Source organism: Bufo gargarizans, chromosome 2 (genome assembly GCF_014858855.1).
Source record: "Bufo gargarizans isolate SCDJY-AF-19 chromosome 2, ASM1485885v1, whole genome shotgun sequence".
Taxonomy (NCBI): domain Eukaryota; kingdom Metazoa; phylum Chordata; class Amphibia; order Anura; family Bufonidae; genus Bufo; species Bufo gargarizans.
Window position 1 is genome coordinate 202845163 of NC_058081.1, and position 15301 is coordinate 202860463.

The following is a 15301-nucleotide window of genomic DNA, read 5'->3' on the forward strand; positions in this document are numbered from 1 at the left end:
CATGTTCATATGTGCCTGCTTTACTGAAAAAATGGTTTTAATATGTGCAAATGAGTCTCTAGGAGCAACGGAAGCATTGCTTTTACACTGAGAGGCTCTGCTCTCCCTGCAGCTGCCACACCTTCTGCACTATGATTGACAGGGCCAGGCGTGATGGATTTTTCACTGACTGGAACAGTAATCCTTAGGATCTATTCATTTGATTGTCTATAGTTAAGAACCCCACAATTTCATTACAGAACCTACAGGTAGCTCTCACCACTATTCATGTCAAAGCACTTAGGTCTACCTTTAGAAAGAAGCTGCACAAATTAAGGGTCAATAATCGGTGATAATCGGGAGCACATGTCTCTGTATAAAATGTTCCAGGAGGAGAATCCCAATTGGGGCTCCCTTTGGAGCTAGTCACTTGATGCCAGGTTTTATTTCTTTGATTCAAAACCTATTACTTTATTGATTATATAGGGGTTGGGCCCTGAGAATAATTCCCTAAAGAGGGCCAAAGACTCCAAGTATATCTCTACATCACTGTGGAAGACTTCTGTAAAAACACCAGGAGTTGGACTGGAGCTGCGACACTGAGAATGGCTGGCAGTGAAACATGGTAAGTATATGATGGTATTTTGTTAGTTCATATCATTTACTGGCATGGGACAAATTTTTTTAGTTAACTTAGACAACCCTTTTAGTTTGTGTCACAAAACTGGTGTATTTGCCTTGTACCACAAAGATTTAGCCAATTTTTACACCCGGCTTGACTTGGCAGGGAAGAAGTCTGGCTTAGCTAGAGAAAGGAATGGCTTAAAAGGTGCCAATGTGTACTAAAAGTGCCTCAAAGTTTTGTGGAAAGGGCTGCCAACCAATATGTAGTGTACAGTTAGACAAAGGTGTCCATAGATGCACCACATTTATCATCTAGCCTGAGCCACCATGATAAATTGGAGGATCTTTAGACTGTCTGGTCTAAGTTTACACAGTCTAAATATTAGACAGGATTAGTAAATCTGCCCCAATGTGTTCTGGACAGACAAAGCAAGATACAGTTACTTGGCCACAGTACCAGAAGACATGTAAAACAAAAGCCAAATATATCACTTAACCAGAGGAATCTGATGCCAACAGGACTGCATTGTGGTAGAGATTTGGTTTGGGGCTGCTTTGGTTTATAGAGGCCTGGACAGAACATCATCATAAAATCCACCATTAATATTGTACCAGAAGGTGCTTGAGTACACTGTAATGCAATCTTTCAACTGAAACTCAAGTGAAATAGACCTTGAAACATGGTAACCACTCTAAACATACCAGTAAAGGTATGGTTTAAAAAAAAATTAACAGTTTTATCCAAGTCAGAACATGAATTTAAACCCTACTGAGATGCTTAGAAGTCTTCAAGTTGATTTTAGAGACTGGTAGATAGTTATAAGAACTGTCTGATGGAGGTTATTTGCTTCAAAACAGCAATAGGAGGTATTCCAATCAAAGAAGGAAATTACACGTTTGAAGAAACATTTTGACTCTAAAGTATACCATGAAATACTGTATGTGGTGCAAAGTTAGACGAAGTGTCTAAGGATGCACCAAATCTATTATTAGCATGTGCCAATTTTGATAAAATTTTGTGCATTTTTTTTAGAGTGTATATACTGTCTAAACCCAATTAGTAAACCTGCTCAATGTGTTTTTCAAGTATCTTTTAAGCCACAGAGGGACTTTTTCCCTTGCATATATAGACTACTACAGAAACTAATTTCAATTTTGTGACACTGGATAAAATACTACTGGTTATCTCAAGACTGGTAAGCTACTTTGTGGGCATCAGAAGTTCCAAGCTACTGTATGACTTGTGTTGTATCGTTTCTGAAGTTGGCAAGTTAAATACATTGAAAAATACAAGGTAATACTGCAGAAATGTTATTTATTTTTAAGAAAACATGTCTAAGATGGTATTGACATGTAAGTTGACTTATCCAAGAGATTTCTTGATGGTGGGGTTGTACTTAGTTTTGTCCAAGATCCAGTTAAGAAAGTATTGGGTGGAGGTATAAACCCCTGGGCTTCGTGCTTGTGCACAGCCTGATCCCCAGCTGGTTATTCCAACCACTGAAAAGATATTAGTCATAGGTTCCTTGCACATCAGTGGTCCTCCACTATCACCCTGTAGAGCAGAAGAGAAAATATATCAATACAAATACTTTAAGTTTTTTTTTTTTTTACCTATGAATACGTTCCATCACATTGTGATTACCTGGCAACTGTCAATGCCTCCTTGTTCATAGCCTGCACATAGGTTGTAGATACGCACTTCACCGTTATACCACGTAGTGCTATTGCAGCGTTTGGCAGGAATCATCTGTACGCGAGCTTCTTGAAGAGTATCTGATGGTTCCATAGCTGCAAAAGGAACAGTATTAGTTATTAGACATTGACTATATTACTACAGGGAATTTTATAAATTCCAGATGTAGAAGAGAAAGTTATTTTGGGTGAATTATCACACAGAGGTGGCTTCTAAATTATAGCAAGGAGATGACTTCTACTTAAAGGGGTTGTCTCACTTCAGAAAATGACATTTATTATGTAGAGAAAGTTAATAGAAGCCACTTACTAATGTATTTTGACTGTCCATATTGATTCCTTTGCTGGCTGGATTCATTTTTCCATCACTTTATACACTGCTCGATTCCATGGTTATGACCACCCTGCAATCCATCAGCGGTGGTCGTGCTTGCACACTATAGGAAAAAGTGCTGGCCTTTCTATTGGCCGGAGCCGTGGGGCCTCACATAGGCTGGTGCTTTTTCTTATATTGTGCAAGCACGATCACCCTGATGGATTGCAGGGTGGTCGTAACCATGAAAATGAGCAGTGTATAATGTGATGGAAAAATAAATGCAGCCAACAAAGGAGGCAATATGGACAATAACAATACATTAGTAAGTGCCTTGTATTAACTTTCTCTACATAATAAATGCTACAGTATTTTCTAAAGTGAGACAACCCCTTTAACTATGTGACACTTAGTTACAGTGCAGTCTCAACTGCAAGTTTATGTCGTCACTACAAAATGACTCCATACTGTGCTTTGCGGAGGTAAATATTCAAGTGTTCGTCCCATGTTGCTCATTTTAAAGGCAGGTCTGGGCCTGTGGCAAACAGTTCTTGCCTCATACCTAATACTATAAAATATAGAAACTATGACCCCTTAACAGGATTGTCTCACCTCGTACATTGGGGACATATCGCTAGGATATGCCCCCAATGTCTGATAGTTGCAGGACCTGTACCTATCTTTAGAATGGAGCCTGCAAAGTGAAGAAGGGCACACCACGCATTCAGGGTTGCCCTCTATTCATTCCTATAGGGCTGACGAAAATAGCTGAGCGCTGGCTCGGCTATTTCCATCAGCCCCATAAAAGTGAATGGAGCAGTGACCGCTCTTGTCTGGTGCTCTCCCCATTCATTTCAATGGGACTGTGCACTCAGCTATTTTTGGTGCTCCCATAGGAATGAGTAGAGGGAGGCCGGAAATGTGTAATGCACCCTCCTTTACTATGCGGCCTCCATTCTAAAGATAGGTGAGGGTCCTAGAGGTGGGACCTGCACCTATCAGACATTGGGGGCATATCCTAGTGATATGTCCCCAATGTCTGAGGTGAGACAAACCCTTTAAATAAATACTTCCTCAGTAGTAGTAAATGGAATAAAATAAAGTCATATCACTTTTCTCCCCTGCTGTTTCCAGTGCTGTGTTCTAGCCTTGATGTCATCTTCCTGGCTGCAGTGGTGATGTCCTGTACACGGAGCTGTATGATCTTGTTTATAATGTTTAGATATTTTTGTATTTACTGTTTTTACACATATTTTAAGTCCCCATATGGGGACTTTAATAAGCAATTGTTAGATCACTTGTCCCTTAGACTGCAATGAATTACCATAGCAGATTATAGGTGTTGCGTTATGTTCCTATGGAGCCCTGTCACCTGCAGGCCTCCATAGGTTCTACAAGTGTAGTAGCCTCGGATCCTTCAGAGGCTACTACAAGGAACAAATGGCTCCCCCAATCGTGGATTTATGACCGATGTCGGGAAGGGGTTAACAACATTTTGTGTTACATCTGGTGTCAAATTTTGGTGCAAAATAATACAGTCAAGAGTTGATATAGAACTAAAGAAAAGTGTCCATCCTTGCACTACATTTACTATCCAGCCAGAGCCCCTGTGATAATTCTGGTGCCGGTCTAGACAGCCTGTGTAAGGTTACACCATCTATAGGATAACTAAATCTGCCCAAGGCCTCAACAATAAGTTGATTACATGGTTTCCTGCAGCAAGTGTTCAATTCCTTGCTCTGCTACCACAAGGAGATATGATGCCTTGCGTGGTCTTGCTGCCCATGAAATACATGGAGGTGCAGGGTTCTCAGGAGAAGAAGACAATCTTGGTAGCCCCTCTCTGCTCTGACTAATAGGCGAGGGTACCCTATCAGCGTATAAATGGAGGTCGAGATAAATAGTACAATTAGAATATAGTATTGTATCAGAAGTACCGCTTTCTTCCAGGGTGCCCCAGCCAGCAATGTGGCAATCAGTCATGAGTGAAAGATCTGCAGTTTTCGGAGGAAGGCACGCGGGCTGAATGTATTTACTGTAAGAGATTGGCCGATCCATAGCAACCAGGGCGATGTCATTGAGTTCTGTGTCGGGGTTATAATTCTCATGTTCTATCTTTTTGGATATGCCCCGAATCTGCGTTCCTGGGGCGAGAACTGACAGTTTATGGAGTCCAAACACCAATCTCCAGGAGTAGACATAGCTGAAACAACAGAAGTGATGACATTAGAGGATATACGCCACTAGATATTATATTATATGGCCTAAATCAGCCCTCTTTGAGAAAAGTAGACTAAATTGTTCTTATTGCTGTTATTGTTCACTACAATCTGCATTTCTTAGAAAGGTCTTATTATAAATCATCTTACACTACTTCTATTGTAATGAAATGTTATAAATAATCCTCAGTGCACTATTTAGTACCGTACTTTCATTTACACACAATTGTAATTTCTTAATCCAGCATATAGAACTGCTCAGCAATGTGAACCATGGGCTTAAAAGACTAGAATTTCCAGCAGAACATGCACTGACACTCGGATCCAGCAGACGAGTTTCTTCCGTGACCTAGTTATTCATCTGCCGGCTTCTGTCAGCGCTACTCCTGCCTTTGATACCATTTGACTCTTTCTTACTGTACGGTCTCCACTGGGATTTGAGAGAAATTCTGTCTGGTTAGTTCGTTTCATCAACCAATGAACCTGTGTTTTCTGCATTTACAGATGTCACGCTGTGAGCCAGAAGCTGCTGAGAGCCGATTCCCAGAAGGACAGTTGTGATGTATCATGGTTTGTGCTCAATTGTATTTGCTGCACTACAATGATGCACAAATTATCTCCATCAGTAAAGGATACTGTAGAAAGCAATACCGCGCTGACTTCTGAATTAGACAATGTTACATTAGGTCAGCTGTTACAGTTCTAATCCCCATGAACAAAAACTTACTGATATTTTGTTGCATTTTTGTTTTGTTTTTTTCTTGTCTTAAAAAAGTTGTCCAGGATATTGCAAGTGAAGACCTATCCTCAATATTTGGTCCGACACCCTACACCCTAACAATCAGCTGTTCTACAGTAAACATAGAAACATAGAAAGTGTCGGAAGATAAGAACTATTTGGCCCATCTAGTCTGCCCAATATACTGAATACTATGGATAGCCCCTGGCCCTATCTTATATGAAGGATGGCCTTATGCCTATCCCATGCATGCTTAAACTCCTCCACTGTATTTGCAGCTACCACTTCTGCAGGAAGGCTATTCCATGCGTCCACTACTCTCTCAGTAAAGTAATACTTCCTGATATTACTTTTAAACCTTTGCTCCTCTAATTTAAAACTACGTCCTCTTGTAGCAGTTTTTCTTCTTTTAAATATTCTCTCCTCTTTTACCTTGTTGATTTTCTTTATGTATTTAAAACTTTCTATCATATCCCCTCTGTCTCGTCTTTCTTCCAAGCTATACATGTTAAGGTCCTTTAATCTTTCCTGGTAAGTTTTATCCTGCAATCCATGTACCAGTTTAGTAGCTCTTCTCTGAACTTTCTCCAAAGTATCAATATCCTTCTGGAGATATGGTCTCCAGTACTGCGCACAATACTCCAAATGAGGTCTCACTAGTGCTCTGTAGAGCGGCATGAGCACCTCCCTCTTTCTACTAGTAATGCCTTTCCCTATACACCCAAGCATTTGGGTTAGCATTTCCTGGTGCTCTACGACATTGTCTGCCTACCTTTAAGTCTTCTGAAATAATGACCCCTAAATCCCTTTCCTTAGATACTGAGGTTAGGACTGTATCACTGATTTTATATTCTGCTCTTGGGTTTTTACGCCCCAGGTGCATTATCTTGCACTTATCAACATTACATTTTAGTTGCCAGATTTTTGACCATTCCTCTAGTTTTCCTAAATCCTTTTCCATTTGGTGTATCCCTCCAGGAACATCAACCCTGTTACAAATCTTTGTGTCATCAGCAAAAAGACACACCTTACCATCGAGGCCTTCTGCAATTTCGCTGATAAAGATATTAAACAATATGGGTCCCAGAACAGATCCCTGAGGTACCCCACTGGTAACAAGACCATGGTCTGAATATACTCCATTGACTACATCCCTCTGTTGTCTGTCCCTCAGCCACTGCCTTATCCATTCAACAATATGGGAGTGCAAGCACAAAGACTGCAATTTATTGAGGAGCCTTCTATGTGGGACAGTATCAAAAGCCTTACTAAAGTGTAGATAAGCAATGTCTACTGCACCTCCGCCATCTATTATTTTAGTCACCCAATCAAAACAATCAATAAGATTAGTTTGACATGATCTCCCTGAAGTAAACCCATGCCGTTTTTCATCTTTCAATCCATGGGATTTTAGATGTTCCACAATCCTCTCCTTAAGTATGGTTTCCATTAATTTCCCCACTATTGATGTCAGGCTTACTGGCCTATAGTTGCCCGATTCCTCCCTACTACCTTTCTTGTGAATGGGCACAACATTTACAAATTTCCAATCTTCTGGGACGACTCCTGTTACCAGTGATTGGTTAAATAAATCTGTTAATGGTTTTGCTAGTTCACCGCTAAGCTCTTTTAATAGCTTTGGGTGCATCCCATCAGGCCCCTGTGACTTATTTGTATTAATTTTAGACAGCTGACTTAGAACCTCTTCCTCTGTAAAGACACATGCATCAAAAGATTCATTAGTCTTCCTTCCTAACTGAGGTCCTTTTCCTTTATTTTCCTTAGTAAAAACTGAACAGAAGTATTCATTGAGGCAGTCAGCTAGTTCTTTATCTTCTTCTATATACCTTCTACCAGTACCTCTACCACCAGAAGTCAGCGCTGGAACTACACAACTCCATCAACTATGTCAGGTCAGAGTTAGTTACTGCAGTGAAATGAATGGGAGTAGCACTGCAGTAACCAGCTCTGTCTACTATGTGATGGACTTCCAACTTCGGGCGCTGGAGTTACCCTGAAACAGTTGATCCAAAGGGGTGCGGGGTGTCGATCAGACATTGATGGCCTCTCCTGAGGATAGGCCATCATTTGTGAAGTCCTGGACAACCCCTTTAATTATTATCATATACAATCAAGGACTTTACTAAATTGTTTTGGACTTTTCAGTTATTTGTTACAATGTTTGAGGAGTTTGATGGACAAATGAATACAAATCCATATTATATGGACATTGAGACTTATTTAGCAAAACTAAGAAAAACAAATGGCTTTGTTGCCCATAGAAACCAATCAAATCCTAGCTTTCACTGTTTAAACTGCTCGGAAAAAAATCAAGGCTGCGCTGTAATTGGGCCATTCACTTAACATGTTTCCCAAATTAAGATGAAGTAACTACAACAGAAGACTGTTAGTGTCTGAGTTGCAGTCGCTTTAAATGCTAAAAATGCAAAAGTACTCTCCAGTAGGAGTGGTAAGTGTGTTATTTACTTACCCAACGAGCTGTACTAACATATTCAGGAGATTTTCAACATGAATGCTTTTTATTGTGTATTTGGGAAGACTACAGTACTTCAGGATCAGAAAAAAGGGCAGACACGTATGGTGCTTGCTTAGAAGGGAGACAATGTCTGTGGGGACACATAAGGTTAATTTTTAATTTCTAATCTAATTAATCAGTGACTGGTATTCAGTGTCTGACTGACTGAAGTCCCTTGGGCCCACGAGAGGAAATGGGCCCACCCTTTCAGCATACAGGACCTTAAGGGTACTGTTTTTTTAAGTGTCCATTATTTTCAGAACTTGGGCCCACCGGAGAATCCTCTGGTACTCTAGTGGACCAGTCCAACCCTGCTTGTATTTGTAACTGGGTCACTGATGGATTGCAGGCTGGTTGTAACAATGGAAACGAGCAGTGTATAATGTGATGGAAAAATGAATCCAGCCAGCAAAGGAGGAAATATGGACAATCACAATACATTAGTAAGTGCCTTGTATTAACTTTCTCTACATGATAAATCCAGCTTACTGAAGTGAGACAACCCCTTTAAGACCACGCTCCCTTGATCATGGGGGTTCCAGCAGTCAGACCCCCACCAAACGCTTATCACCTGTCGTGTCATACCTTTTCACATTCCCTATCCTTAAAGGTTTTCTTTGTGTGTAAAAAATTAATTTAAATAAAAATTAAAAATCTGGCCCAAAGTATGTGTCAAACTAAAATAGAAATTCTCTGAAATGCTGGAGCCCCCACTGATCCCCCTTCTTGACTAAGTGGCAGGTTGAGCATATGCCCTGCTTCTCCATCCATTCTCTATGGGGTCGCCGGAGATGGCAGAGTACAGCGCTGGCTAATTCCAGTGGTCCCAAAGAGAATACATGGAGCAGCAGGGCATATGTGTAGCATGTCACACAATAAAAAGGTGGAACAGGACCCTTTCCTGGGATCAGTGGGGGTCGCAGAATCGGACCCCACAAATCATTTAGTTATACCCTATGGTGTGGAGAGGATAACTTGAAAACCTGCACAACCCCTTTAAATCTTCCACCGCTCCACCACCAGTATCTCTTTACATGGCAGCAGTGATGCCTGTAAATACGGAATATCATCACTACCTCCATGTAAACCATACGTGTCAATACTGGAGAATATGATGCACTGTGCAGAATTTTTCGGGCATAAGTCTAACCCCCTTTGCAGGTCATAACCTTTAACAAAGCCCAAGCAAAGGTGCTACAGGAGCAACGTGAGCAAAGGGACAAACGGAGGGTCATACCTGAAGCAGAGACATTAGGGTCACCTGAGGCAGGGTAATAGTGGGGATCCTGGAGCAGGTGTAACTGGAGAAGAGGCAATATTAGTGGTGCATTTAGAGTGGGGGCATCTGGAGCTGGGGCACTAATGGGGGTGCACCTAAAGCAGAGGCATTAGGGTCACCTGAGGCAGGGTAATAGTGGTGATCCTGGAGCAGAGGTATTGGGGGGGGCAACTGGAAAAGATGCAATAATAGTGGTGCATTTAGAGTGGGGGCATCTGGAGCTGGGGCATTTATGGGGGTGAACCTAAAGCAGAGGCATTATGGTCACCTGAGGCAGGGTAATAGTGGGGATCCTGGAGCAGCTGCAGGGGTATTAGGGGGGGCAACTGGAGAAGATTCAATATTGGAGTGCTTTAAGAGTGGGGGCATTGGGGGGGCATCTGGAGCTGGGGCACTAATGGGGGTGCACCTAAAGCAAAGGCATTGGGGGGGACGTAGGGCAGAGTCCTCCCAAAGCCACTCTGAACTCTGCAGAAAGCAGCACACATACACAGATCTGAGTCTACTATAAACAAATCCCCTATTTCCCCCTTACAGTCTCCTACAGCTCACTACTGTCACACACTTGAAAAATCAGCCCAGCACCGCACAGGAGACCTTCTCTCCAGCCGCCAGAGTTTTTTGACAGCAGGGAGGGCAGGAGGAGGCAGACACCTTCTCTCCTCCTTCACAGCCAGCAGCCCCAGAAGTCTAGAAGATACTGCGGGGCCTCCTGTACAATGTACACCAGTAGGAGGCTGCATCACTGTGCGATACTGCCACCTAGTGGTTACAATAATTATCTCGTCTGAGAAAGGAGAAACCATTACTCCTCCAGCTAATCTGGGGCGCAGGAGACTGGGAGCCCACCAAGGAATTCCCCACCTCCCCGGTGGGCCAGTCCGAGCCTGCCTAAGACTCTGTACATATTGGCATCATAGGTTAAGTTTTTATAAGATGCATAATAGATCCATTATGATACTTTTTGTAATAATACAGTCAGATCTCATTGTTATAGCACGCTACTCTACAGTATTCTGTCCATCATACATCAACAGAAATCCTCATGCCGATCCACCACATTGCAAACTGCAGATCTGCAGCAGAAATCTCCACCATTTCTGCCATGGAAAATGCACGTCGATTTATATTCCATTGTATGAACATAACCTAAGTGGTGACTTTAAGAGATTTTCCTACCATAATGTTTTAAGATAGAAATAAAAAATTGATCAGTGAAGATCTGACCACTCAGGCACAATCAATGCAGAGAGTAGGATCATTATAAATAAAAGGGGGCTTATGGAAAGTGCTGAAAGAAAATACTGAATAATCTCCATAACTTCCATTCACTTCAATGGAGAGGCTTCGGACAGTCTGCCCTACGCTATCATACAGAGCTTAAACCAGCATGTTGGTGTGAGTGGTGGGGTTCTTAGTGACTCAGCTCCCATTAATCAGTGTTTTATGACAAATCAGAGAAAAAACTTCGGGCCAAAATTATCATTAAGATTGGACTATGAAGTCCCCCCCGCCCCCCCCCCGCCCTCCTCTCCACACCATAGGGTATAACTAAATGATTTGTGGGGTCCGATTCTGCGACCCCCACTGATCCCAGGAAAGGGTGGAACAGGACCCTTTCCTGGGATCAGTGGGGGTCGCAGAATCGGACCCCACAAATCATTTAGTTATACCCTATGGTGTGGAGAGGATAACTTGAAAACCTGCACAACCCCTTTAAATCTTCCACCACTCCACCACCAGTATCTCTTTACATGGCAGCAGTGATGCCTGTAAATACGGAATATCATCACTACCTCCATGTAAACCATACGTGTCAATACTGGAGAATATGATGCACTGTGCAGAATTTTTCGGGCATAAGTCTAACCCCCTTTGCAGGTCATAACCTTTAACAAAGCCCAAGCAAAGGTGCTACAGGAGCAACGTGAGCAAAGGGACAAACGGAGGGTCATACCTGAAGCAGAGACATTAGGGTCACCTGAGGCAGGGTAATAGTGGGGATCCTGGAGCAGGTGTAACTGGAGAAGAGGCAATATTAGTGGTGCATTTAGAGTGGGGGCATCTGGAGCTGGGGCACTAATGGGGGTGCACCTAAAGCAGAGGCATTAGGGTCACCTGAGGCAGGGTAATAGTGGTGATCCTGGAGCAGAGGTATTGGGGGGGGGCAACTGGAAAAGATGCAATAATAGTGGTGCATTTAGAGTGGGGGCATCTGGAGCTGGGGCATTTATGGGGGTGAACCTAAAGCAGAGGCATTATGGTCACCTGAGGCAGGGTAATAGTGGGGATCCTGGAGCAGCTGCAGGGGTATTAGGGGGGGCAACTGGAGAAGATTCAATATTGGAGTGCTTTAAGAGTGGGGGCATTGGGGGGGCATCTGGAGCTGGGGCACTAATGGGGGTGCACCTAAAGCAAAGGCATTGGGGGGGGGGGGGGGGACGTAGGGCAGAGTCCTCCCAAAGCCACTCTGAACTCTGCAGAAAGCAGCACACATACACAGATCTGAGTCTACTATAAACAAATCCCCTATTTCCCCCTTACAGTCTCCTACAGCTCACTACTGTCACACACCTGAAAAATCAGCCCAGCACCGCAGAGGAGACCTTCTCTCCAGCCACCACAGTTTTCTGACAGCAGGGAGGGCAGGAGGAGGCAGACACCTTCTCTCCTCCTTCACAGCCAGCAGCCCCAGAAGTCTAGAAGATACTGCGGGGCCTCCTGTACAATGTACACCAGTAGGAGGCTGCATCACTGTGCGATACTGCCACCTAGTGGTTACAATAATTATCTCGCCTGAGAAAGGAGAAACAATTACTCCTCCAGCTAATCTGGGGCGCAGGAGACTGGGAGCCCACCAAGGAATTCCCCGCCTCCCCGGTGGGCCAGTCCGAGCCTGCCTAAGACTCTGTACATATTGGCATCATAGGTTAAGTTTTTATAAGATGCATAATAGATCCATTATGATACTTTTTGTAATAATACAGTCAGATCTCATTGTTATAGCACGCTACTCTACAGTATTCTGTCCATCATACATCAACAGAAATCCTCATGCCGATCCACCACATTGCAAACTGCAGATCTGCAGCAGAAATCTCCACCATTTCTGCCATGGAAAATGCACGTCGATTTATATTCCATTGTATGAACATAACCTAAGTGGTGACTTTAAGAGATTTTCCTACCATAATGTTTTCAGATAGAAATAAAAAATTGATCAGTGAAGATCTGACCACTTAGGCACAATCAATGCAGAGAGTAGGATCATTATAAATAAAAGGGGGCTTATGGAAAGTGCTGAAAGAAAATACTGTATAATCTCCATAACTTCCATTCACTTCAATGGAGAGGCTTCGGACAGTCTGCCCTTCGATTTCATACAGAGCTTAAACCAGCATGTTGGTGTGAGTGTGTCACGAGGGTATCGAGAACCACGCCTGACTCCGTTATACCCGGGGTCAGGAAGTCGCAGCGGTTGGCTGCACGCTCTATTTAAGATAGGGCTGTTTTCCTTATGGTAGCTTTCTGAGTTTGCTTTGCAAACCCTTTTGGCTCACTCAGGGATCCGTAGCTCCTTCTCCTCAGCTGTTCCTTGTCCAGCACTCCCAAACCTCCTTATATTCCCCTCTCACACTTCTCTGGTTGCCAGAGATAGAGCTTCCTGCCTGGACATCTATCCTGACCCACTGGAGCTGTGTTGCTGCGTTCTCTGACTGTTGATTCAGAACGCTACCCTCCGGATCCCTGTTGGACCTTTGTGGACTGCTGTGGTCGTCCACCTGGGTGTTTGTGTTTGTCTGTATTTGTCTGTCCTCTCCCTGGTGTTTCCCTCTTAGTGCAGTGGTGCGGACTAGCGATCCCACCGGCCCGTTCACTATCTAGGGCTCATTTCAGGGAAAGCCGGGGTTTAGGCACGTGATCGCCGCACGGGTGAGGAACCCGTCTAGGGACGTCAGGGCAGTCAGGTGCCAGCCGCAAGGTGAGTTAGGGGTCACCACCTTTCCCTCTCCCTTGGGCAGGGCTTTCCCTGTTTTCCTCCCTGTGCGTGACACCGGTCATTACAGAGTGGTGGGGTTCTCAGTGACTCAGCCCCCATTAATCAGTGTTTTATGACAAATCAGAGAAAAAACTTCGGGCCAAAATTATCATTAAGATTGGACTATGAAGTCCCCCCCGTCCCCTCCCCCCTCTAACTGGCAACTCTCATTTGTAGCCTAGGCTATTAATAGTAAGGCCTCATTCACACATCAGTGTTTTGGTCAGTGATTTCCATCAGTGATTGTGATTGACAGTGATTGAGCCAAAGCCAGGTGCGGCTCTAAACACAGAACAGGAGCAGATCCTTCCCCTATACCGTATGTCTGTGGATGCTCCACTCCTGGTTTTGGCTCACAATCACTGTTGGGAATCATTGACCAAAACACTGACAGTGAATGAGGCTCTAATTCTATAAAAATGGTATCCAGATGTAAGCCTGCCACACGTATTCCAGCAGGACACACTTTTGACATACATTTGCAGAGAGCCTTCAGTGCTGTACATTATTCTGTACATCTGGTACAGTTATTTTTTTGTATGCAGCTTTATATGTCTGATATACCGTAAGGTTTCAAGATCATATAGAGGAGGACAATAACCGTACAAGACTCTGTGTGCCGCCGTGCAGACTCGGGGGTGCGTGCATGAGACCTATACCGATCTTCAGCATAAAAATCTAGGCATACTCCGAGAGCCTTCTGATTGCATACTCTACTAACACAGAGAGCAAAGTCATTTCTTACTCATCTTGATCCTTGAAGCAGTGGGCGGCTGTCAGAATCCACTGGGTGTTCAAGACAGAGCCTCCGCACAGGTGTATAAAAGTCTCTTCATCGATGGGCTGCTGGATGCTGACTAACCACGGCCAGGACCCAGGTAGGGCGTCTTTCCCTCCAACAATGCGTGAGCCTAGGTCATAGGAGCTTGCCAGAGGACGATTTCCACATGCTAGAGGGGAAGAGAATGTTTGACTTCACTTTAGCTATAATATTACATTAATAAAGCTGACTTTTATGACTTCAGAGTGGAGGCCATTGGTTTAGAAGAATATCCAGGATTTTCTTAACAGGCCTAAAATAACAGCAATAGGTGTGCCATAAGGGCGCTTCACATGGAGTAGATTTTGTTGCAGAAATGTCTGCAACTGAAAATGAGTTCCTTTCATCTGAATGGGGCCTGCAGAAACCCATCCATTCATTCCTGCCAAAACAACCTCATTCACATGAATGGAACTGATTTTAGGTTGTAGAAATTTTGGGAGCAAAAGAAAAGAGGAGGAGGGAATGTCTAAGAAAGATCTTATGAAGAGCCTACATGGTTTTACAGTTGTGTCTGTTCATTATCAAGCAGTGTACTGTCTTTAATTTCTACTTAATTCCTTTTAAAATGACTAAAATTTTTGAAAGTCTCAGATTTATAGAGGAAGGCCCCAGTTCATAGGAGATTGGTCTGGGTACAGCATAAGTAATGGTCCATCAAAATCATGATGATCTCACTTTAATTTTCTTCTAATTTTAGTTATTTATGTGCATACTTACTTCCAGGGTAAGGAAAGCCAGTGGCACAATCCATAAAGTGCCACAGTAGGATGGTGGTGACCTGTAGGAACACCTGGAGCTTCATTGCCACTTTGTGTTTTTCCGCATGGTAAGGAAGAAAATGGCTGTAACTAGGAGTCAGCCTGGAATGATGGAGGTGGTAGTACTGTGACATCACAATGAAGTGTATAGTGTCATGGTGATGGAAGGAAGGCCCCTGGAGAGGTGTATGGCACAGTGCAGACAAGTGCTGTAATGTAAACTTACATGAAATATCTCTCACTATAGGGTTAAGTCTTCTTCCCATAGATCCAAAAGGAAAAGAAGTTGGCTGAGAT

The 15301-nt window shown here is 43.4% G+C and overlaps 1 protein-coding gene across 1 annotated transcript; it reads right to left on the reverse strand.

Annotated features, from left to right (window-relative positions):
* Nucleotides 1-1966: 1966 nt before the first annotated feature.
* Nucleotides 1967-15048, reverse strand: LOC122925776 (acrosin-like). Its single transcript, XM_044277123.1, has 5 exons — nt 14964-15048; nt 14169-14373; nt 4549-4814; nt 2249-2394; nt 1967-2158 (listed from the first exon to the last, which is right to left on the reverse strand). The coding sequence occupies exons 1-5, from the start codon at nt 15046-15048 to the stop codon at nt 1967-1969; spliced, it is 894 nt and encodes a 297-aa protein (XP_044133058.1).
* Between the last annotated feature and the right edge of the window lie 253 nt (nt 15049-15301).